Source organism: Gorilla gorilla, chromosome 2, assembly GCF_029281585.2.
Source record: "Gorilla gorilla gorilla isolate KB3781 chromosome 2, NHGRI_mGorGor1-v2.1_pri, whole genome shotgun sequence".
Taxonomy (NCBI): Eukaryota; Metazoa; Chordata; class Mammalia; order Primates; family Hominidae; genus Gorilla; species Gorilla gorilla.
Genome location: NC_086017.1, coordinates 118,596,724 through 118,623,807, shown reverse-complemented (window position 1 = coordinate 118,623,807; position 27,084 = coordinate 118,596,724). Strand labels below are relative to the sequence as shown.

Genomic DNA, 27,084 nt, shown 5'->3' with positions numbered 1-27,084 from the left:
CAACAAAACAGGCATTCTAAAATCACAGACCCAAAGTCTAAGGTACTTCCCATATATTTGAAAGTTTAGCTTCCAACAGTCATACAACTACACAGATATTGATACCTTCGAAGCTTTTCATCAGCTATAATTAATCTGACTAACTTATATTCTACTTTTCTCCAACCACCCCTCTCCTTCTGTTCTAGCCAAGATGAATTTACGTTGCTCACTTAGGTCTGATACTGGATGTCATCCTTTCTGAGATCAATCCAAGTTGTTGTATATATGACATGGTGAATAACTGCCCCTTCCACAATCTGAATTATATCACTCCCTGCCTTGTTTTTTAAAATTTAATTTAGCTTTCCATTTTTATTAAGATAACTAACAAATATAAGGATTTCTAGTCCTGGAGATTACTTCTAGAAATTCTAGATCAAGTACTGACAATTTTTTGTATTTTCATTTTTAGATAACTCTGTGGTATAAAACATAAAGGCTTAATTCTCTGCCTTCTCATTAGTTCTTCCCTGAGTTTGATGTGAACATGATTACTTTTATTTGTTCTACATTTTTATTTCTGGTTCTTTAAATTAAAAAAAAAAAGTGATATTCACTTAAACTTCTGGGCATTCTATTGAATAGAGAGGCTCTCATCTCCGTTGTAGCTCCCTGCCGCCTATTTTTGTGTGGTACTTACATTTTACTGATTAAACAACTACATTTGATTTCTGATTTAAATAATTTGCTGTAATCTCATATTCACTGGACACACTCCTTTCCATTTCCTTTATTATTATGGGGTTATTTACTAATGAGACTTCTATACTTCTATTTTACAGGGTCTCAGTAGGGACATGCTTAGTCTGCTATTTTGAGCCAGGAGTCACTCCTTTATGTCTTTCGTGCTCAATGTATCGATTTTGCTTCCTCAATCAATAAATTCTGTAACAACCAACATTGTTTTAAATAATTTATCCCAAATAATTTATGCATTTCAACGTACTCTGGGTATAAAAAAACAAGGCTGATTATGTGCAAATAAAAGAAACAAAACAAACTATCAAAATGCATCCATTTTTTTCATCACAGACCCAGTTACCACAATGAGACTATAGAACCACGCTAGGCTTAGTAATAGAGGCACATAAAAAAATGTTGAAATAATAATGCAAAAAATCTATTATTGTAGATTAAGAATTGATCAGAAGACAGAAAAAAAGAGAATACACAACATTTTGTTTGTTATTATTTGCGATTGATATCTCAAGAAATTATAATTTCTCTCTAAAAACTCTAAGTGCATTTCAGTAGATCTAGGAAGCAGCATAGGCTTTTAATCTGGGACTTTATTATTTCAGTTACAGTAAACCTCTCTACCCTCTAGAGATGTTTTTTTAAAAGAAATCTATTCCCTATGTTAAAATTTTCATATTTAAAAAAATAGTCTTTTGAGGACTTTTTCTATATGGTTAGGTCTCAAGTCAGTGAACAAAAGAAAACCTTCTCTGTTTAAGAATAATATTTCAGAATAAGGGTTCTGTCATGGCATTTTTAAAAGCCATTATGATTAGACCATTTGTTGGTGGCAGAATTTTTGAAAATGTCACTTTGGTCTTACCTCACAGTACCAATAGACTTCACAGTAATTGTTCTAAATGTCAGAAATATGAAATTTCTGTATTTCTCTTATCTCATTATCCTGCTAGTCTTCTTAGGAAAACATAAGTACATATTTATTACATTTGTCTCATGTTCATCTGCCTATGCATATAAGCTCTTAAAGTTCATTATCATGTCTACATATCTGGAATAAGACTTCGGATAGAAATTCAGGTGCTAATGCAGTCTACTGATAGCTGTGAAGTAAATTCTCAAACTACCTATATTTAGAGACAGCATTATTTTATACAACTTTCACTGTTTAAATATCTCAAGACTATTTTCAATAATGACCTAAATATCTCTGAGATGGAAATACTGAATATGAAGAAAGAGTTGTGTTCTTTGAAGTGATTCTTAAAGACCTAACTGCTACCACCTTCTTCCTTAGCATAGATTCTCCTCTCCCATTATGGTTCCCTTCTTTCAATCATTTAGCTTTCTTTGATTCTTTAGCTTGAGAATTCTCAAAACATTTCCACTTCAGAGATAAAGGGTCCACCACAGCATTGAGTTGCATGTGTCAAAACTCTGCCTTCTTAAGAAGGAGTAGGAGAACTTCTCATTGAAAAGAGCCCAAAAGGCAAACTTTAAGCAAAAAGGGGAAAAAGAAACCATGCTTTTCTTTGACTAGCATCCATGAGTTCTACAGACGTTGATTTGTTTACATTTGTACTTGAAGGTTAAAAAGAACACTAAATAGATGTTGCGAATGAAACACTATGATAATTTAAATAGTTAAGAAAGATGATGCTGGCTTTCACAATTCAATGTATTCTTGGGAATCATATTGAGTCAGACATGTTGAAAGGTCAAGTGCATATTATTAGTCCAACATTCACCTTTGGAACACGCTTGGGATACTCTACACCTAAGTGAGAGTTTGATTTGTTAAGAGGTAGCAGCAATGTGTTAGAAAGTGAAATGATGCCTGACAATGCTATTATGTTAGAAACTACAAACATGATGAATAATGAGTATGCAAAGGCACAAAGTAACATGTATGTTTTTCCAGCTGAAGATTAGCACAAAGTAAGTAACTACCAGTGCATTTTTTACACATTTATACATTTCTTGCTACACTGAAGTGAACAGAATCAAAATAATTCTGTTAAATTGAATATATAGTCAACAATTGTGGATCCCAAATGTAAACTATAAAAAATAAAAACCTTTTATAATGTAAATAGGTTATTATCTAATTATATGTCTACAAAACCACTATTTGAATAGCCTTCAAGTATAATATGTATGACATAATCACAACTAAAAAACAAAAAGTAAAAAATATGACCCAAAATAAAATTGAGTCATTGCTATTTGGCCCTAAACAACAATTCTGGTTGGGGATTGAAAAATTTCCATCTCAAAAACCTGAGTGTGGTAAAATAACATGACCTGTAGGTTAATTCAATTGGCCTCTGTTAAATGTCTCTGGGAAATAGGGGAATTCTACAAATGCAGACTGTGCATGGTTAACTGCCACTACCTGCCCGTCAAAATCATACCTAAAAATGTTTAGCCAAAGCAGTCCAATAACTAGATCATGAAACCAAGGTCATGAAAGCCTAGGTCCTTTTTCCATTTTAAAGATTCAAACAGGCTGAGCACAGTGGCTCACATCTGTGATCCCAGAACTTTGGGAGGCTAAGACGCTTGAGCCCTGAAGTTCGAAACCAGTCTGAGCAACATGGCAAAACCCTGTCTCTACACAAAATACAAAAATTAGCTGGGCTTGGGGGCACATGCCGGTAGTCCAAGCCACCCAAAAGGCTGAGGTGAGAGAATCACCTGAGCCTGGGAGGTTGTGATCATGCCACTGCACTCCAGCCTGGGCAACAGAGTGAGACCCTGTCTCAAGTGGGGGTGGGAAAGAAGAATAAAACAATCCTGAAATGCCATGTTTCCTAATTTTCAAAACAGCTGTTTGGAATTATTCAGGTACCAGAGAGACTGACAGCTGCAAATTTTTAGCTATCATCTTTTCACTAGCATGTGAACATCACCCAAGCAGAGAATGTTTCGAATAAATGAATTACAGCACCCAACTGACATAACCATGACAGAGTCATGCAAACACCAGTGATCTATATATTGCATTACTACAACCTTACTTGTAGGTTCAGAAAATAACACCTGACTTGTGTTTACATCCTCATGGCCTTATTTACACCACTTTTTTTACACTCAACACACAAGACACACAGAAAGATCTTAAAGAGAAAGATTATAAAGTTTGTTCATGAGCTGTAAACAGTGAAAATGCAGAATGAATAATGTAAACAGACTATAACTGTGTTCCCAACCCGCAATATGAGCAGAGTGGAGACGGAAAAGGACTGGCTTACCTCTGGTGTGCCAAGAGCATGTTCTCCAGCTAACAGCAGCATACTCAGGCCTCCCATTTGAGTAGGATCTAAATAAGTCAAAAACAAATCACCAACTTATAAGCATAAAGTACATACAATCCACAGAGTCAAAAAGAATACTCATAAAGACTAGCAATTAGAAATCCAACAGAACCACATATAACTTTTTATAAAAACTTTTAAAAACTCTTTATGCAACAGTAACCTGGCATATATGTGCTTAGTGCTCATACTTTGTGAGCCTCTTGAATACCACTCTTGTCTCACCATTCCAACAACACTTTCTTCAATACCATTGCTGTTTGTAACATTAATTTATCTCCTAATGCAATGTTTCTTTCCTTACTGCTTAGGGAGTTTAGATAAGATTTTTTAAACAAAAGAATGTTTCTGTTTGTCTTCTGAGAAATTTTAGATTGTTATTCTCAAATTATTAATTCTGCCATGTGAAATCAGGACTAATTTTAAAATAATAGGCTATCAGAGAACTAGAGAACAGAGAGAAGTTTTCAAATCAGGCCTGTAAAATCTGGTAGGTTTTATTCAAATAATCTTTCTTTACAGTTTTAAAAATAAATTTATATTAACTGATGTGTTTTTGACATTTTAAATCTTAGGGCATGTGTCAAACACATGCCTAAAATGCCTTCAAGGTATAAAATTAATGCTTTTTATGTTATCAAAGTCTTTGTTTTCACTATTTCAATAATCAATATAAACAGAGAAAATAAAAACAGCAAAGTGGTAGATCTATAACCCAGGCTGTATCTAAATAAAGAAAGCAGAATTGGGAACAGTGGCTCATGCCTGTAATCCCAGCACTTTGGGAGGCCAAGGCAGGAGGATCTCTTAATGTCAGGAGTTTGAGGCTACAGTGAGCTAAGATCGCAACACTGCACTCCAGGCCTGTGTGACAGAGTGGGACCCTGTCTCTAAAAAATTAAATGAACAAATAGAAAATAAATAAAAACAAAGAAGTTATCAAAGAAAAGGCACCTGTGTCCTATAAGTCTATCTTGAATTAAAATTCAGAAGTGTAATGAAAGAACATATGTAAAAATGCCTAACTCGGCATCTCTCCTAGTACATATAAGGTCCTCAATGTATATTTAATTTCAGGAATCTACAATTGAAAATGAGGATCAGTCAAAATGTTGCACAAAGAAATTCAGTTGTTTCTTTTCTTTTTCAGGTTGAAGATATGTCCTTAAGTACATCTTTGTATACAACCTGTCCTAGGAACTCATAAAGCAACTTTGACTATATGTTATCGACAGTTTAAAAAAAAAAATTGCAAAAAAAGTTCTGAGGTAGTAAAAAAAAGGGGCAGGGGTTGGGGGAAGAGGTTATTAGAGGAAAAACTATGTTACCAAAAGATCAGGGGGTCAAAAAATAGCTCAACATTGGAAGGCAGCCACATAGGAAGACATACACAGAGAATACACAGACAAACAGTAGCTAATTTGATGAAACAAAGCTCTTTGGTATTGTTTCAAGACTCCAATTTCAACTAAATGCTAAGTTTAAGAAATACTATGGCTGTTGAAACAGATACTTATATCTACCTAAAAATCAAGAGGGGGAAATGAATTTAGTAGAAAGTAAAAGTTTAGTTTGGTTCTTTAAAAGAGAAATACTTTTGCAGCTGTCATCCTAGAGATCAGGAGGATTGGATGATAGCTTTCTAAAGATAAAAATGTGTTAGTTCAAATTACAAAGTAAAATAGGAACATGATTACGTGATAATTTATATACCAATGTGACTTTGCAAGAAGTCTGCTGTATAGATACTAAAACATAGGCCAAGAAATTAGCAATATCCTTTATATTAATTCATACTTACATAAAGTTATTTAGAACTATCAAAAACATATTGACATACATAGGATGCTTTCTTTAGTGCAATTAAATGAAAGGGCTTGCACTAAATTACAATCTACACAGCTTTCCCTTCTTGGATATCATACATTTGGTAATTTGGGGTTATTCAAAATTGCAAAATGTCATGTGACAAGGACTACTGGGCAAACAAAATAAAAGAGATTCCATACTGAGGTAAACAATCTGGCATTTAGAGGCCCTCTATTATCTCCTAGATTCAGATGTCTAAGCACCAGGATTTAATTAAAGACAAATTAGTTCGCTTTCATCTTGTTGAAAAGGAACATACCTGGAAATATCAGATCAATGTTATCCACTATATGGAAGCCTATCAAGAGTTCTGAACATGGATTTGCAACATATAACCCAAGCCATTATATAATGAGATAAATGCAAGGAAGGTGTTTTCCTTCTTTCCTGTACTTTCTTTTGAGAACACTGATCTTAAATACCGATCTGTAAAGATCTTGTTTGAAGTCTGGGTTCGACTTTCAATTTGCAGGTAAAAGGCAGATTAATAAAGTGTCAGAAACGGTGCTACAAAAAAGATATCTTTCATAGCTTTCTGCAGTTCACCTACAATTGTTATATGGTTTGTGAAGAGCAGATGTATGCAAAAAAAAAAAAAAAAAAAAAAAAACAAAGCCAACAACAACAACAACAAACTACATACCCTGGATCTAGATTGAGAATTGGGAGAAAAAGCAATGGATGTTATATGATGACCAAAGAAAATCAGCTGGAAGTCAGTTAGCTATATACTCTTTCTGGGTTCTGATAATAAGATATGTTAGAAAGTACTCCAACTGATATAACCTGGGAAGTCCAGAAAACTCACCAAGACTGTCTAATAACAAATGATTTGAAGCTAAAATTGTACAAAAGTGACAGCTAAAGCAAGGACAGATAACTATGTCTGATTCTTCTGGGACATGTAGAAGCATCATTTTGGGAGCTTACTTAGAATTACACTACAGACACCTACATAGCAATCACCTGAATCCTTTTTTCCGCCCTAGAATGCTGCCATTATGTTAGACTTCATTTTTTAGAGGCGGGGTGTTGCTCTGTCGCCCAGGATGGAGTGCAGTCGTGAGGTCACAGCTCACTGCAGCCTCGAACTCCTGGACTCAAGTGATCCTCCCATCTCAGCCTCCCAAGTAGCCAGGACTATAGGCACATGCCACCATACAGGACTGATTAAAATAATATTTTTTGTAGATTATATAGAATACTGCCACATACTTTACATGGTATGAATCACACACTGAACCATAAAGTCTCATTAAATTTATTGGTTATTCAAAAAAAAAGTGTTATCACAGTATCACTCAACCTCTTTTCCCAACCTTTCCATATGCAAATAGTTCAATACTCTGATTTGGAAGAAAATTTGCTTCTAATACCAAAATAGGAACCCTGTAGCTCAATTGCAACTTCACGGCCTTTCCCCTGCTCAATCTGCTAATTTCATCTGGCAAACTCCTCTTTTGATTACTGCATTGCAATAGCTAAGGAAGACAGAGCCCACTTGTAGGGTGAATATAAGTACTTTATTTCATGGTAATAAATGATTTAGCATACCTTACCACCCAAAGAGTACTAAAGGTCCCATAACAAATGGCACCATCTGGAATTTTAAATTTGTCTGTCCCATACAAGAATGGAGAGGAGATAGACAGGATGAGAATTCTCTCTAAGACACAGCTATCAGGTCCATCTCAGATTTGTGATGTACTTGTTCATATTCTTGTCCTCAGTGTTTCCAACACCCAGATGATCTACATGACTGTGGCTGTTCAAGTAGCATGATAACTAAGGTGCATCCTGGGATGGCTTACTAGTGTGTATGTGTGTGTGTAAGCTATTTTGTGAACATAAAATTTCCTAAGCTTCTGACAATCTCCATGTTGCTGTCTACTTTTCCATACTGTCAATGTCAGGAATTCACATATATTTATAATGACACTACCACCGAGGCCATATATCCTTTTTTAAATTACCTGTATTCTATATATATCATGATCCAATGCTTGAAAATATGCTATATCTTTGCCACTGCTTAATATTGGTTATAAATTTTGTCCCCCCTGCCCTCTGTATTGTTTAAAATGCTGCCGAAATGTATTGCCCTGTCCTTAAAGAACAGGTGGAAATAGTGTCTCAACTCACCAGCCATTCCAAAGTTAAGCTGAGGCATTTCTTCAGTCTTTCCTTTCTTGGGGCTTGGCAAGTCTCTTGAAGAGTCAGATGGGAAGGCCCAAAGTTTCTTTCGTGGATTGACAGTGGGTGTTGGGGATTTCACAGGCTTGTTTGTGGTAGGACACCATTTGTAGCCAGGATTTGCTTTCATAAATGCATCCTTATACTATAAATAAAACGACAGAGAGCAGATTTTAATTAACAAATAGATTGAAAAAGTTCTAAAGGCTGTCACCCCATTCCCCTATTTAGATACCAAGTGAGAAAAACAATTTCAGTGACTTCTGTGGCTCTCCTTATAGAAGAATGACAATCTCAGCATAGGGTTCTAGAGATAGGACATGGAGTTATCTAATCCATTTGTGGGATAAGGATTCAGAAGCTGTATACTTTGTGTTATTTAATCCTCAACTTTAAAAAATAGTATCCAAAAAGCTTTCTGACCTCGGTGGGGAAAGAGAGTTGTTTATAATGGAATGAGCCTAGGGCTCTGGAGACAGAAGCAGGTTCAAACCCTCAAACTTCCACTTAGGGCTACAGTAACCAAGAGAAGGTAGCTTCTCTGGGCCTCAACCTTAGATTCCATAAACTGAGAATAATACCACCAGTGCCTAGGGTTATTGGAAGCAGTGGTGCACAGCACATCACTCATATCTTTAGCTAGCTGTAGACATTAAGCAAGTTGTTAAACCTTTCTCAGCCTCAATTCCTCTACTTATAAAGTGTAACCACACTTGCCACCATGCCAGGGGTCTGTAATGAGCATACATAACTGAATGGATAAATAAGCTCTAAGAGCACTGATATGTGATGTTGCAATAATCCATCACAAATTTTGTCTTACTTGGAGGTTTCAACCTTCACTGACAACATCTTTCTCCTTCATTTTTCTGTGGCTTGCTCTCGTTACCGTTTCTCTCAATTCTGCTACCTCTTATCTCTTGCATGACAATAATGTGAAACAAACTACATTTATTGCTATTCGTTACATATTTCCAAAAGTTATCTGTTAAGAATGTATTTTCCACATATTCTTCAATTTTTATTATTGCTAGACATTTTATTAAATTAATACAATTCATTCAATCCCATAAGCTTGCCTTTTAAAATGGTAACTTAATGTGTGACATGAACCAACTATAACTTCCAAACAGCTTTTAATTTTACCCAATAGTTTGAAAAAGGTCCTTTATCCTTGTTATATACTTTCCTTATACCAAGGATATACTTTTTTTCTATCATTTCCCTTTAAATCATATAAATGAAAACTGTAATATAGATAATTATGCAATGTTAATTGACAATGGTGTAGAATTATTTCACATTATCTTAACTCAAAGTTTCTGAATAATCCATTTTTTTACCTGTAAGATATATATGCCTATTGATACATGGATACATGTAGAAGGAAGGTAAGCATAAAAGACTGTAGAATACAGTCCCATTTTTCTTACAAAAATAATTAAAATTGGACACAAGGCCAAACTAGAATTCACCATCAAAAAGCAGAACGTGTTAGGAGGTATCAACGGTGATACAAGAGACACACTACCACAGTGCATTCATGTGCATGAGGGATTTACATATTAAGCTGAGGCAGACAAATAGCTTTGCCTGCTGTCTGGAAGTGGAAAGTGACAAATGGTAGGGTGAGGTGAAAATGGAAGTAGCAGACACATGCATCATTATCGTGTCCCAGTAAAAGCACACGGGCCGGGTTTGTCAGATGAACAGTCACTTGAACAAAGGTCACCACTTTATAAAGTGTCAAAAGACTTTCAAACAAATTGATTAACATATTTGTCATGAGAAATAAAATTATCTATTTCTTTGGGGGGGTAGTTTAAAATTTTTAAGAAGGAAGTCATAATTGTGAAAAATGCTAGACAGGTGTCACCAGAATGATTGCCAGCATCAACCAATTTTAAAGCACCAATCATACCAATAGAGTCCAGCTTAAACTAATTTACAATGGGGAGCTGGTGCTGAAAATCACATAGAGCAGTTATAATCACCACATCCTAATTTCTCTTGCATGTATTCCACTCACCTATCCACATCTCAAATATTCTGTGAGCACTGACTAGATGACAGAAACTTGCCAGACATTGGGGAGAGAAAAGAGTATGAATTCGATAGAGTCCCTGTCTTCATATTGCTTACAGTCCACAGTTTACTACACAAATATATTATTTCTTTTTACACATGGTCCATAAAGCTGGACCATGGCTTCCCCTGGCTCAGGCAGGAAAAATGCTTTCACAGTGGATCTGCAAAAGGGCTAACTACCTATATGAGTGGAATAACAGAGAGCAAGAGAAAGGCCGGGAATACGTGGGGTTTTATGGAAAACAATAACAGAATTTACTATGAGGGTCAACACTCTGTAACTGTATCACAATATTATTCTTGCAGATTCTTAAACTCAACGTAGATGTTCAAAACCACGTTCATTAGTTCCATCAAGTATAAATTGAGTGGAAGAGTTAAGAATGTGAGAGATAGAACAGAACAACACACAGTCTTTGTCCTTAAGGAGTTTAAAGTTTAGATAGAGATGCCATCAGTTCATGTAAAAACACAAGTTAACACAAGCAGTATATGAGCATCAAGGGAGGGTGGAGGCAGGAAGAGCCTCAGGGTATGATGATGTCTATCTGTTCTCGGAAGTTGGCACTTCATCAATCACTCGCTCTGATTTAGCTAAAAGACAATAGTAGAAAGGCTTAATCATTTGTTGTGATGAGATTATTAGGAGAAGGCTGGGTAAGGGACAAATTGGGGAAGACTCTGTATACTCCTCTGAAGCAAACAGCTGAGTGAACTTATTAGCATGCAGGTCAATCATGTAGGCAAAATCCCTCATTACAGGACTGAAAAGGCCTAAGAGACAGGCCCCAGATATCCAAGGCCAGACTGTTCATACTGATGGTGGGAGGGGAAGCTCACTTATCCTCCAAAAATATCAGAAAAGCTATTGCTCCTAAGATTTCAATGGAAGACTCTCTCAGATAACAAAATTTTTGTTAAAAATACTGATTTTCAAAATTCTCCCATTAAATCAAAATTCACCTCATGGCTTCCAATTTTTTTCTGCAAATTTCCAACCAATTAGATGAGGTAAGGGAATCCTACTTTGCAGTAGACACATAGTTCCTGACTTACATGTGGTGCTTGGTAAATGCTGGATCCCTTCCCTCAGGCCCAATCCACTACCATGTTTCCGTAGCAAGAATAATACATTAGAAATCCTGCTACTGATTTTACTGTTATTTAGTATTGGCATCAAATACACTTTGTCACAGTATTTTGTCTACTTAATATTTGACAAGGGCATTTTTATGTGACAAAAGACAATATTCTGTCAAACTTTTAAAAATGGAGTCTCAACATTACTTTTCCAGATCATTTACAAAAAACTGGAAGCATTCCCTTTGAAAACTGGCACAAGACAGGGATGCCCTCTCTCACCATTCCTATTCAACATAGTGTTGGAAGTTCTGGCCAGGGCAATTAGGCAGGAGAAAGAAATAAAGGGTATTCAATTAGGAAAAGAGGAAGTCAAATTGTCCCTATTTGCAGATGACATGATTGTATATCTAGAAAACCCCATTGTCTCAGCCCAAAATCTCCTTAAGCTGATAAGCAACTTCAGCAAAGTCTCAGGATACAAAATCAATGTGCAAAAATCACAAGCATTCTTATACACCAGTAACAGACAAACAGAGAGCCAAATCATGAGTGAACTCCCATTCACAATTGCTTCAAAGAGAATAAAATACCTAGCAATCCAACTTACAAGGGATGTGAAGGACCTCTTCAAGGAGAACTACAAATCACTGCTCAGTGAAATAAAAGAGGACACAAACAAATGGAAGAACATTCCATGCTCATGGATAGGAAGAATCAATATCGTGAAAATGGCCATACTGCCCAAGGTAATTTATAGATTCAATGCCATCCCCATCAAGCTACAAATGACTTTCTTCACAGAATTGGAAAAAACTACTTTAAAGTTCATATGGAACCAAAAAAGAACCCGCATCGCCAAGTCAATCCTAAGCAAAAAGAACAAAGCTGGAGGCATCACGCTACCTGACTTCAAACTATACTACAAGGCTACAGTAACCAAAACAGCATGGTACTGGTACCAAAACAGACATATAGACCAATGGAACAGAACAGAGCCCTCAGAAATAATACCACACATCTACAACTATCTGATCTTTGACAAACCTGAGAAAAACAAGAAATGGGGAAAGGATTCCCTCTTTAACAAATGGTGCTGGGAAAACTGGCTAGACATATGTAGAAAGCTGAAACTGGATCCCTTCCTTACACCTTACACAAAAATCAATTCAAGATGGATTAAAGACTTACATGTTAGAACTGAAACCATAAAAACCCTAGAAGAAAACCTAGGCAATACCATTCAGGACATAGGCATGGGCAAGGACTTCATGTCTAAAACACCAAAAGCAATGGCAACAAAAGCCAAAATTGACAAATGGGATCTAATTAAACTAAAGAGCTTCTGCACAGCAAAAGAAACTACCAACAGAGTCAACAGGCACCCTACAGAATGGGAGAAAATTTCTGCAATCTACTTATCTGACAAAGGGCTCATATCCAGAATCCACAATGAACTCAAACAAATTTACAAGAAAAAAACAACCCCATCAAAAAGTGGGCAAAGGATATGAACAGACACTTCTCAAAAGAAGACATTTATGCAGCCAACAGACACATGAAAAAATGCTCACCATCACTGGCCATCAGAGAAATGCAAATCAAAACCACAATGAGATACCATCTCACACCAGTTAGAATGGCAATCATTAAAAAGTCAGGAAACAACAGGTGCTGGAGAGGATGTGGAGAAAGAGGAACACTTTTACACTGTTGGTGGGACTGTAAACTAGTTCAACCATTGTGGAAGACAGTGTGGCGATTCCTCAAGGATCTAGAACTGGAAATACCATTTGACCCAGCCATCCCATTACTGGGTATACACCCAAAGGAATATAAATCGTGCTGCTATGAAGACACATGCACACATATGTTTACTGTGGCAATACTCACAATAGCAAAGACTTGGAACCAACCCAAATGTCCAACAATGATAGTCTGGATTAAGAAAATGTGGCACATATACACCATGGAATACTATGCAGCCATAAAAAAGGATGAGTTCATGTCCTTTGTAGGGACATGGATGAAGCTGGAAACCATCATTCTCAGCAAACTATCACAAGGACAAAAAAACAAATACCTCATGTTCTCACTCATAGGTGGGAATTGAACAATGAGAACACTTGGACACAGGAAGGGGAACATCACAAACCGGGCTCTGTTGTGGGGTGGGGAGAGGCAGGAGGGATAGCATTAGGAGATATACCTAATGTAAATGACAAGTTAATGGGTGCAGCACACCAACATGACACATGTATACATATGTAACAAACCTGCACACTGTGCACATGTACACCAGAACTTAAAGTATAATAAAAAAATTAAAAAATAAAATAAAATAAAAATGGAGTCTCAACATTACTTTTCCAGATCATTTACAAAAAAATGAAATGCAAATTTGATGAACAAAAGCACTTTAATTTTAATAAAAGATAGACTTACCAACTGTTCTCCATTTGCCTATTTTTAACTGGGAGGAGGTGCTATCTAAAAGTCCACTAGTATTTCCAGTTATTATTACAGTCTAGATCTTTTCAACAGGGTGAAAGAGAAGTGGCAACCCTAGTGAGATTCAGTCAGGAGGGACCCAGAGAATGTTTGTATAATTAATAAAGATAGACGACTCTGGTGCAAATATATGAAGTATCATCTACCAAAATTGTGAAAAAGAGATTAAACTAGAAAATTATTGGATTTTTGAGAAAGAGATATAACAAATGTTTTACTGTATAATCATATATGCAATAGAGGGCTAAGTGAATATCTAGCATAATAAATTCTGAGACAGCTGTTTCTCTTCCCATCCACGAGCAGAAATCACATTATACAAGGGTGGAAGAAGAGAAGGAATTATCTGATAAGTGGTATTAATCTGTACTTCCTTAGTTTGAGGACCTTTCCTTCATAAAAATTTAAAAATTATCGTTAGGATAATATAACTCAAAGCATTATCTGATCTGAATTATTCTTGCTAGCTGTTTTTAACAGAAAAAAAATTAGATTATTTCACTGACAGAAAATTGAATTAAATTTATGGTTTGACTGAACAATATTTTAAGTTCTACATTAAACCTGCAAAACTTTCATAATAAAGCCACTCCAACAGAAATTATATACTTGAAAAAGTGGTTTGAATATGTGACCAGGAAATTATTTGCTTGTTGTGTTGTGGAAATGTCATAAATGAAAATTTGAAAGCAAGGAAACTGGCTACTTCATTTGGCTATAAGGGCGAAAATTATTATGGCAATAGTAGTTTTTTTACAAGTATAATTTTACTCTTTAACTTGAGTAATTACCAGAAGAGTCAGTTTAATCAGTGTGCACTAATTTTAAAAGCTGAAATTTCAGAATTTATTTAAAAATATAATTTTACTACTTTAAAAAAGGTAGACAGTGATCTGTCTACTAAGATCTGTCAATCTAAAAATTAACATCTGAAACCAAATACCAAAACGAGTTTTGAGAGACACAGTTTAAATTCTCAATTTATTATTCCCTAGTTATGGGGTTTTTATAGTCTTTATAAATTTATTTGAATATTTAAATACAAGTGTTTACTTAACAATTGGCAAATGGACTAATATTTCGAAATCAAATAGTTCACTTAATTAACATCTATGTTGCTAGAGGCTATTAATAACACTGGACAGTATTGGCCAAATTGGGCAAATGATATTTTTAGTTTTGTTCATTTTTGTGTTTCAAAGACTGATTTTGCATTTTAGTAGCACTTCAATGTATTAACAGTTCATAATAAAAATAATAATCATTTAGATAGAGAAATATGAAACAGAAACCAACATAAAGCTGCGTATCAGAAATAACCCTAAAACCAACATTTGTATAGAATTTTAAACTTTATGTAATGCTTGTACATATATTTCCTTATTTGTATCTTACATAAACTCTGTGAGGGCAGGCATCTTAATTGCCATTTTACAGATGTGGCAATTCAAAACAGTATGAGAAGGGAGGTTAAATGAGTTAGAATTTAATAATTTAACTTAATAAAATGAGTTTATAAACATTTAAATGTTTATAAAAGAACCTGGACATGATACAGCAATATTCACAAAATTATTATCATTCCAAAAGCAAACATCTGAATATTTCTTTAAACACAGTAAGAAAGTTCTAATATCTGGAACACAGGAATGGAAAAGGTCTCAGAAGCAAGGAATGCTGTGAAACACAAAGCACACATCTTTAGGTTTACTATCTATATCCCACAAACGTGGTGGGACCCCTAATTAAACCATACTCAAAAAGTGTAAGCCATTTGATTAGAAGTAGCCAAAAGGGGCTGACGGAGGAGAGAAATGGCAAGTGCTAGCTGAGGGTGGAACCCCCAACCCCTGCAAAAAAACAAAACAAAACAAAACAAAAAACAAAACAACTATAGAAAAGCAGAGAGGAAATTCAAGGAATAAAATAGTTGAGAATTACTATATAGACAAAACATTATTCACAAAAGTCTCACAAAGTCACAGATCATAAAGTGATTCCTGTGGAAATAGTGTGACTTTTCAAAAAAAGTCAAAAGATGTTCTGAATACTTTGAGAAAGTATGTAAACAAAATTTTAATGAAATTTCTACGATAAATATATAAAATAAGTTTTTAAAAGAAGAGTAAAGTTTCATCTATGTGGAAATCACTTAGGTATAGCAGCTGTTTCTCAGAATGCTGGATAAATGAGGTGCTACTCTAATAGTAGGCAAAGTGCTATAGCATGCTTGCAAGAATACAAATTATACTATTTGTTAACCATGATGCATAACAGTTAAGAAAAGTTCTCCAGATTATAACAGAAGAGTAAATGAGAGAGTATTTTCTTTGGAAAAGAGTCCATATCTGATGAACCCAAAATAAGGGAATGAATGGTCTTTACAAAAATTATCCCAGCTGAAAACAAATAATCAAAAATAGATTCATTTTGTCTTGAAGAAATATGAAAGAACTAGTCAATAAAAAACCCATGGAGTTTTGTGGCAGTGAAAACCTTTCCCACAGTATTGACAAAAATAGATACCAACACTTTCAAAGGGCCATTATAGTTCACCTTCAAGTTGCATTTTATTACATTTAATTCCATAGCTGTTTTATTGGCATACAGCTGAACCTCCAAACTTTTAAGTCTGGTCTCTCGTGGTTTTTGCCTTATTTACCTTTGTATCATCATTTTCTGTTACTCTTCTATGTATAACCTAGGCTCCAGGTGAAACAAACTATCTGGTTCCTGAAATTGATTTCAGTTTCCCACTTCTACTCTTACCCTTTTCCTTCTCTCTGAATCCTTATACAAAAACCCAGGCCAAATTCTGCCTACTTTATAAAGCCTTTCCTGATCCACTTCCACCCACTTCCCTCCCCAGCACAAGCAGATTCTTCCTGTAACACTCATGACATTTTATTGTTATCATTCTTGCCATAATTACCCAAATATACTTATCTTTCAGGCATCTAAAGTGGGTAGGTTGCTATACGTATTAGAAGAACAAACAGGAGTCAAATGGGAAAGAATATCCCAGCTCCATTGTATACTAAATGTATGGTTGGTCAAGACACTAACTCCTTCAGAGCCTTAGATTCCTGCTCTGAAGAATGGGAATAATCATAACTCACTTTACAGGTTGGTGCTTACTTTATACGCTAAGCACAAAAAGGACCAATCAATCAATAAATGCACACATTCTGCCTCATGCCTCTGATGCTAAAACAGTGGGTATGATAAAGGTCATTCAAATTGTTTAAGCTTTCCAAATCCTCCCCTCCTCTTTGTACTCTGTTCTAGCTGAAGTTCAAGGTGTGTGATCCTCTCAATTTATCCTCAATTCATTATGATAATTAGTTTAAATGACAAATAGAAGGTTCCAGCAGTATTGTAGGCAAAAATGCAGAGATTTGTATTCCTGTAAGAGTACATACATGAAGATGTTAAAAGGAAAGATATAATTGTTTTGTATCTCCTAACGGGCAGTCACACATTCAAAAATTAGAACCTGTGAACATCCACAACATTGCATCATCATGTACATTACTGAATTTAAGAAAGCAACCCAGGTTGTATCCTTAGAATAGTCTTTTAAAATTTACTAATGAATTATTGCTCTAATAAGGTTCATCAGAGAACACGAAATGTGCAATCAGCCTTTTTTTCCAGCAATGCAAATTAGCACTGGGCAATAATTTAAGAAACTAAAAACAAATCCCAGAACAGGTGCTTTGTCTTACCAGACGCAATGAGATAATCAGGAGGAAGGAAAGGGGTCAGAGGAAATTTTCATGAACAGGTAAACAAACAATCCTTTCAAAGTTGTATTATTACTCACTCTTGCTTTTAAAATGTACTTCTTTTAAAAACAACAAGAAAAAGGAAACATTTCTCACTCAACTGATAATGGCAGGACAGATACTGGCAAATACCACTTAAGCATTCACATCCACATCCACACACTACGCTGAAAGAATCTGTCTTGCACCCTAACGGACTACATCTAAAATTTGAGGTTTAAAATTTAAAGGTTACACATCTAAAAAAGAGTTTTAAAAATGATTGTGTGTTGGGGGAGCCTTGAAAAACAGACCATATTTATCAACGGCCTTGTATCACTAGCAACTATCACAAAACCTGGTTAAATTGAAGGCACTTATTAAGTATTTGCTCAGTGAACTAACATTCCAGTTAAGGCTGCAATATTAACACAAAAAGCACCAGCACAATTACATGCCCTTTAACGTAACTGCAAAACCATTTAGAAAGTAAGATGAAACAAGTAGGAATCACTTACGACTAGAGATCAATTGTGTAATAATTTTGAAAGTAGCCGAATCTTCTACACTTTGCAGCAGAAATCAGGCAACATTTCCTAACAGCAACTACAAACAAGGCAAATTATAACGTGGAACATTCAGTTACAGTCTCCACACTTAGACTGCACTGGGCTACCTTAACAGATTTCATTTTAGTGCCACAATGGCAAATATTGTGAACCTAATTAAGTAATTAGTAAGGGATTTCCTGTATGAAAATAATACTTCCTTTTCTTAAAAGTGGTCATCTATTGGGTTTGTAAATTAGGAGTTTTTAAGAAAAAACAAACAATATACTGGGGACAGGCTGCATGTTATCCAAAAACAGCAATCTAAAACAAACTCAAGTATTTAATTATAGGAAGCTTATGCATTTCCCTATGAGGTTTCAGATAATTATTTATTTTACTATATAAGCATGACTATGAAAAATGTAAGGCTATTTAATGGGAAAGTTTTACTGTTAATTACTGTTATGCTATGGAAATCTAATGAAATATTTAAAATCATGTAGGTTACTGTAATTGATTTCAAATTTTCCGCAGGCCCTATATAGTTAAAATCCTGTCTTTAACAGTCAATTTTTGAAGTCTTGTATGATTAATTATATAATTATAATAATTATATTTATATTAATACTATTATAATTAACAATCATATTATAATCATAATACTATTATAATAGTTATATTAACACTAATAAAATTAATAATTATACTAATATAATTATAAATACTAATATAATAATTACGCTAATATAATTATTAATAATTTTTAGTAGCAACCATGCTAATAATTTAGATTCAAATTTCCATGAACCTTTCTTAAGAAATTTTTACGTGGTATTTTTTAAAATTTTTATGTTTAATGTTTATGTTTTTAGCTAATTAACTCAATAAAGGCATAGCACCTGGAAGAATTATTTTTTCACATACTGAGATGTCTAATAAAATGTCTTGAAACTCTGTATTTTGTCCCCTGCTGGTTCATTTTTTGATAAAACTTAACCAAGTGTTTGGGTGACAGGGGTTTTCATGAATCAAGATCTTTTTGCAAGTTGCAACGCTGAGGAAATAATGTTAGAATTATTACTTTCAAGTTTAGCCACAGTAATATTGCTTTGCTTATCCCTTACTTGGAGCTAAATCCATCACAATACATTTAAGTGTATAATGGTCTCACATTAATTCCAAATATAGTAAAAGAACCATGATACAATTTTTGAAGAAATTTAGTAACTGCTATCATTCTGGAAGTGATTAATGTCCCACCTTTCCGAATAGCCTTCCTGCATGGAAATGCTTCCCACTAACCACCGCCTATACAGTATTTACAAGCATGTACACCTTGCAGTACATCCTGTTCCACTGGTATTCAATCATTTATTGGTTTTAAATATTCATGCAGCACTACCTACAGAACAGAAACAAGTCAAAGCATATTTCTTGATAATTCTGTTTATTACAAAATAAAAAAATGTTAGCACTAGAAAGGATACAAATATTTGTCCAACTTTCTCATTCCAATAATATTAGGAAAGAAAAAAAAAGAAGCTGAGATGCAGAGGTTGACTTATGGATATGGCCACAAAGCTATTTAGCATCAGAACTAGATCAAGGCTCTTTGCCATGATATAACTACAGTAACCTAAGATTGTCAACTTTACCATGGGCATTCTCTGACAATAAAAGTAGAGTTTCTAGAAAAAAAAAGAAAAAAATCACCATTCACAATAAATTACCATGATAAATAAACAAATCACCATTCACTGTAAACCATTCATAATAAACCTTCACAATAAATCAATCCCTTATATCAATCAGTGGGGTATAGACAATGAGAAAAAACTTTTTGTTAATATATTGTTCTTGGCACCTCCACCAGCATTTCCACATGGACTTGGAACACAGGAACAGGAACAAGTCATACAAAGAAAGCGCTTATGTTTTTACTTAACATCTCATTTATGATTCACCTTCTCATTGCTAGACCTTCAACAGGTGCTTCATATTTGTTGACTGGGAGTTTCAGGACTGGTTGCTTTTAGCTATCAGAATACCTTGTCATTGTAACCTACCTCCTTGGCCATGTCTGTGTATTTCTGCTTTTCCTTTGGATCAAGAACAGCCCACCAATCAGCTAGTATCTTGGTAGCACCTCGGTTATCAAGCCTGGGGTGTTCCTGACGTACAAGAGAGCGATGGCGTTTGCAAAATAAAAGAAATGCATTCATTGGTCTCCGGGCTCGCTGCTCTGGTGATTCATCATCTTCAGTTTCACCAACATCTTGCTCTAGGCCATCGGCCCCAAGAAGTTGAACCTATTACCACCAAAAACAAAGCCAGATCTTTAACATATTTTGGATAATTTTGATTTAACAGTTAGTCTTGGTTTGCAAATTGTATTTTTTTCTTAGCTCCATTTAAACAACTTACACATTGAAAAAAATATAATTTTAAAAAATCAACAACCACTGTTCATGGTTGGTAACTAACTTATGATGTATCCTTCTGCTTAGTTTCTATAGCAACCTGTGCGTGTCTCTATTACAGCATATATTACATTGTGTTATAATTGCTTACATTTTTTTCTCTCTCACTAAACAGTGAGCTCTTTGAGGACAAAAGCTCTTATTCACCTTTACAACCATAGTGCCTAGCTCAATGTCTGATATAATATTAGTACTTAATTAATTGTTGAATGAATGAATAAACCCATTCTATGGTTAATGGGCATCAAGATTAACAACATCCACATAAAATATATGAATAGTACCTTTGTCTTTCTCTGCTTTGAAAAGTGCCTTTTTCTACAACTAATAATATGAGACTATTTAACATGAAAGTTAAGACATAAAAAGGTAATATAGACTACTCAATGTTTCTGCAAGCATCACAAGTAGAGTCTTGTGTAAAAAAATCAAAATCGATATTTAACATGATTATTTGAAAGAAGAACTACACAATAAATTTTCAAACTTGTAAATTTCAAGCTTTCTTGTTTAGTGAAATGCTCTGGTGATAGGAATAAACTCCTCTAGGCTTTAACCTTCAAAATCAATTTTGAATCCTCTTTTATCCTATACTTCATTCAATCATTGTTCAAGGTCTTCGAGGACTTCTACAAAGCTCCGAATCTGTCCATTCCATCTGGGTGATTCTCATTCCCACTGCCCTAGTACCACTTTGGCCTACGCCTAGTCTTCCCGTTTTTCATCTTCTTTACAATACTTCTTGCACATGGCTGCCAGGTTAACTTTCTTAAAGCCCATCTCTGATTACAGAATCTCAGAACATATTATGATTGTAAAATATTTTCTAAGGCAAAAATGATTCTATAATGTTTCTTAGAAACAATGTAACTATAAACAGAAGTCCACAATGTTTACTAAGCCCATTTCCTTAATTTCTGGTTTCAAAATTAAAATCAAGAAGGACAAATTGCAGGTTAAGTATCCCTTATCTAAAATGCTTGGGACCAGAAGTGTTTCGAATTTTTGGATTAGGGATACTCAACTTGTAACCATTAGTCTGCATTATGCAGCAGAGTGGTTAATTCTTAAACTTGAGTATGCACTGGAATCCCTGGAGGTTCTGTTAAAACACAGGTTCTAAATCCCATTCCCAGAGTTTCTGATTCTGAGGTATGGAGTGGGTCCTGAGAATTTGTATCTCTAACAAGTTCCCAGGTGATGCTGATATTACTGGTTTGAGGATCACTCTTTGAGAACCACAACTTTAAGGCAACCATGTTCTTTTATTACAATGTTTATTGGGCAATTGTTACAAGCAGATACTTTAGGACTAATCACCTGCTTAATCCAACTGGTATTTTTAAAAAGTCTTGGCCAGGCCGGTGGCTCACGCCTGTAATCCCAGCACTTTGGGAGGCCAACGTGGGAGGATCATGAGGTCAAGAGATTGAGACGATCCTGGTGAACATGGTGAAGCCCTGTCTCTACTAAAAATACAAAAATTAGCTGGGCATGGTGGCGCGTGCCTGTAGTCCCAGCTACTTGGGAGACTGAGGCAGGAGAATTGCTTGAACCCAGGAGGCGGAAGTTGCAGTAAGCCAAGATCGTGCCACTACACTCCAGCCTGGTGACAGAGAAAGACTCCGTCTCAAAAAAAAAAAGTCTTTTGCCGTTAAGTATTTCAAATGCAATCAATTAACCATTAATTATCTTCAAACACAAAGAGTACAGAAAAAATCTTGAGGTCATAGCCATCTAATTTGGAAATATGTTAGGAATTATTATTGGGGTGAAGCCTACATATTTATCTTCCTCATTATGTATATAATAGTAACAATAATTTGCGTTTTTCAAGCGAGTTTTATTTAGCATTCTGAAACTAGGAAGCTAAAAAAAACCAAAAAGTGTACTATTAACATGTAAGATGAAGAAGCAATTATATTTCCCCTTCAGAAAAGAGTAACTTTTCATTCAGTTATTAAATTATAAAATTCAACGTGTAACAGATGGACAAAGGACCTCATGTTTTGCGAGGGGGAAAAAACCATATAAACATAAATTAAAAAGCAGTGTGCTGACTGCAACAAGAAACCAGCAAGATAACAAAGCACTAGTGGATGGGAAGAAGTGCAAGAAGGCCTCCCTGGAAAAGGTTGCCTGAGCTAAATTTTGAGAAACAAATCAGGCTGGGTGTGGTGGCTCTAATCTCAGCACTTTGGGAGGCCAAGGTGGGGTGCGGATCACCTGAGGTCAGGAGTTCAAGACCAGTTTGACCGACATGGTGAAACCCAGTCTCTACTACAAACACAAAAGTTAGCCAGGAGTGGTGGTGGACACCTGTAATCCCAGCTCCTCTGGAGGCTGAGGCAGGAGAATCACCTGAACCTGGGAGGAGGAGGCTGCAGTGAGCCAAGATCACACTACTGCACTCCAGCCTGGGCGACAGAGCAAGACTCTGTCTCAAAAAAAAAAAAAAAAAAGAAAGAAAGAAAAAGAAAAAAAATTATTTAAAAAAATTAAAAATTTAAAAATTAAAAAAAGGAGAAACAAGTCAGAATGTGTCAGGTCGTCAATGGAGAGACATGGGGAACTAACAGGGATTAAGTCTTGCTGGTTTATCTGAACATCAACTTGCAGTTCGACAGCACTGGTACGTAAAAGAGAACAGGGCTTCAGGAGACAAGGATGAAGAAGATGATCTGTGCCACTTCATGAAGAGTGTGCTCTGCCATATTTAAACGCATGCATTTGATCCTGTAAACCAGCAGTTTGGAACTGTATGGACCAATAAAAACATTTGATTTGACACAGTTTGTCAACTTTTCATTCTGCCAACTATGAACATCGAAAAATGTTTTAATTGCTATTTAATGTAATTATTTTATTAATCAAAAAGTAAATACATAAATACATGAATAACAAAATAGAAATAAAAACGCTCTTAGAGTTTAGAACTTATTTTTCTTTCCCCAGGAGCTCATTAATATTTTCTAAGAAAAATCAACACTAGTTCCCACAGCTGGATCGATGTAATGGAGAGCCATGAGTGATTTTAAGCAGTGGAGGGACATCATTAGATTGTATTTTAAGGAGATAACTTCTAACAACAGCATGAATTTTAAGAGTAAAACTAGAAGCAACCCAGACTAGAAAACCCAGTTAAAAATGTATTCCAGCTGTCCAGGCAAAAAAGGGATAGGGCTGAAATCTAGGAAGCAGTAATGGGAACACAGAAGTGAGAACAGGGACAATATTTATGAGGCAGAAGCAAGAGTGGCTGGTAACTAATTGGATCTGAAGGCAGAAAAAGGAAGAGTGATTCTGGCTTGGGTGGCAAAGTTTCTTCATATACAACAAAAAATAATTGTTCTCAAATGAGAGAAATCAGCCAGGTGGAGAGTAGAAAGATCAGTGCTGGGCAGGCTGAATTTGAAGTGGCTATGGGGAATGGTGTGTGGATACCTATGTCTGCAGGATAACAATATGAGATACCAATATACAGAAGGTGCTAAGACTAAAAGTATGGACTAGACCACTGAGTGTGAGTGAAAAGAGAAGAGGACTCAATGACTTTAATCCCTCCCCCAATAAATATTTACTGGGTTCCTGCTATGAGCCAGCCACTCTTCTAGGTGCTGTGAGCACACGGTGAGCACAGACAGCAGTGAGCACACAGAGTCCCTGCCCTCACAGAAACAGGAGCCGCACAACTGGCCTTACATTTTGAAGGGATTCCTCTGGCTGCTTTGTTGAGAATGGACCGCAGGAGGGCAAGAGCAGAGGCCGGGAGAGAGGGAGGCAGATACAATAATCTCTGCTAGAAATGGTGGTGGCTTGGATCAAGGTGGTACAGGAAGGAACTGTTAAAAGGGCAACAAAACTGTGAACATACCTTGAAGGTAGAGTTTGAGAGGATTTGCTAATGGATGGATGTGAAGTTTGAGCAAAATAAAGCAGCAAAGTATGAACTACAAGGTCTCAGGTCGGATAAATGGGAATGTTGCAGTTGCCCTTTACTGAGAAAGGGAAGATGCAGGAGAAGGTTGGGAGAAGAAAAGCAAAAGCTTAATTTTGAATTCATTCATACTGAGATTTCTAGTTGAACTAATGGATATACCAAGTAAATAGAAATATGAGTCCAGAGTTCAGAAGAAAAGTCCAGGATGGAGGTAGAAATTAAGATTGGAGGCCTAGAGAACATAATCATTTGAGAGGTAAATAATGCAGGGACATTAACTGAAAGAAACTAGGAAGGAACAGTGGGGAAGGTAGAAATAGAAAGAGGGGCCAGACATGGTGGCTTGTGCCTATAATCCCAGCACTTTGAAAGGTTGAGAAGGGAGGATTGCTTGAAGCCATGAGTTCCAGACCAGCCTGGGCAACATAGTGAGACTCTGTCTTTACAAAATATAAACAAAATTAGCTGGGCTTAGTGGTGTGTGCCTGTGGTCCCAACTATTCAGGGAGCTGAAGTGGGAAGACTGCTTGAACCCGGGAGGTGGATGGAAGCTGCAGTGAGCTGAAATGGTGCCACTGTACTCTAGCCTGGGCAATACAGTGAGACCCTTTCTCAAAAAAAAAGAAAGGATAAATAGAAACAGGTGTGGGTGGCCAAAGGGAAGAAGAAAGAGAAACAGGAGTGGGTGCCCTCATGGAAACAGGAGACTGCTTCAATGACCAAGTGATCAACACATGCAAATGTGTTTAAAAAAATGAAATTAAGTACAAGGTTGATAATACCCTCAAGTAAGAAGAATAAAACCTGTTTCTCTGAAACAGGAAAGGTGGAAGGAAAGATTAGTAAGGAGTGAGACAATTACATAGATGTGTACAGGAAGCTAAAAGAGTAACTTCTGGTGGCCTCTATTTTCTCTGTGAAAAAGGAGAAAAGGTCATTAGTAAGAGAGACCTTAGAGGGTATCCAGATGATGTCTGAAAAAGAGGAAAAATGTTTTTAATTCCTGCTGAAAGCCAAGAGAGACTGAATGGATGTCAAAGGCCTCAAAAATATTAAAAACATGTTTATAAAATTCATAGTGACACAAAATATGTACTCATTTATTCTTTCATTCAGCATACATCTATATTTAATACCTACTATGTGCCAGGCACCATTCTCATTTCTGAGGCAAGAGGAAAGGACGAGACAGGCAAGGCCCCTGTTCTTATACTGAGCTTCTATTCTGGTCTGAGAGAAGACAGACATAAATAAGTATACAGCTAAATACATGGCAAATAGCAATAAGTGCCATGAAGAAAATCTTTTGACTTTGAATGAGTTGGGTGGGACGAACACTTGAGACGATTTCTTAAGTCACCTCCATGGTTATGTGACTGAAGAGCCAGCTGCTGAGGCCTGATGCCAGAGAAAGGACTAGGAGGAATGAGTCATCACAAAGACTGTGGGCAAGTGCAGCCAGAAGCTGTGAAGGCCACGGATAGAGACAAAGAGAGCAGTTCTAAGACTGCCAATGGTAGCAGGGCGTGGCCAGAAGCCAAGACAGAGAGGCCAGAAGAGCCACAGGGTAGAATGTCAGATGAGCACATCAAGTTTTAGGAACATCCCCATCTCAATGTATTTGAACATTACCCACACATCATTAGTTAGGTGACAAAAATCGTATTTAAAAGGATGTGTCTCAGTCTACACTATTAGGAAGTACAAATACTTTAAGAGCAATCAAGAATTGGAATAAAGACGTAAACTAAGTAATTGAATAGGATTCAAGCTATACAGGCTTTTGGAAACACTTTTGTAATATCATTCATGTTCACTACTGTTTCTAGATTATGATTTGCTCTAATAAACTTGAAACTTCTATAGTAAATATAGGACTTACCTTATCAATATCCTCCTCTTCGTCTTCCTCTTCTTCCTCTTCTGAAAAATCAAGAAGTTTCTTTGCTAGCAATGGATGCCACTGAAGACACTTTCGTTTTGGTCGTTTTCCAACCCCTTCTCCTTCTGCTGAATGATCCTTATTTCTATTACTGCCTTTCATTACTGTGACCTGTAATAGGAAGAGAGGGAGAGAAAGAGAGACACCGAGATAAATCAAAGTAAATTTGATTACAATTAGTTTATTTAGCTCCCTTTAGCATTAATTAGATTATAATTTTAATGACTATACTATCAGCTCATTTACAGGTAGATAAATACATAATACATAATGAATCCAAAATACATAATGAAACATTCATTTTAGTGGGCTAAATGGAGCTAATAAAATTTGCGTTTTGTGAAATCTACTTCCCTCCTCTCCATAGCTTCTGAACCTAAAACCCCAGTAAGCTTAAGGATGTTACCAGTTGTCTTCACCTGTGTGTATTTACTCAGGGAAGTGTTTCTCAATTTCCCATCAGAAGAACATGAAGGATGCCTCCCAAGAGAGTTGAAGAGTTCACAGGGGCTTGCCCCCCAGGCATTCTCTGATGGCTATTTTACTATAATGATTTACATGAATTTTGCATTCTATACCATGTTAAATCTGTGCTTACAATATTACTA

At 35.9% G+C, this 27,084-nt stretch overlaps 1 protein-coding gene across 39 annotated transcripts in view; it reads right to left on the bottom strand.

The window, feature by feature from the left end:
- BBX (BBX high mobility group box domain containing) overlaps nt 1-27,084 on the bottom strand; it is a 288,309-nt gene that overhangs the window by 74,148 nt on the left and 187,077 nt on the right. For all 39 annotated transcript variants that reach the window (XM_055383523.1, XM_031009315.3, XM_004036013.4 and 36 more), the window contains 4 exons: nt 26,417-26,587; nt 20,181-20,423; nt 8,067-8,262; nt 3,993-4,060 (listed from right to left, as the gene is read on the bottom strand). In XM_055383523.1, the coding sequence (XP_055239498.1) occupies nt 3,993-4,060; nt 8,067-8,262; nt 20,181-20,423; nt 26,417-26,578 (669 nt within the window). In that variant the 5' untranslated portion in view covers nt 26,579-26,587. The remainder of the gene's footprint in view (nt 1-3,992; nt 4,061-8,066; nt 8,263-20,180; nt 20,424-26,416; nt 26,588-27,084) is intronic.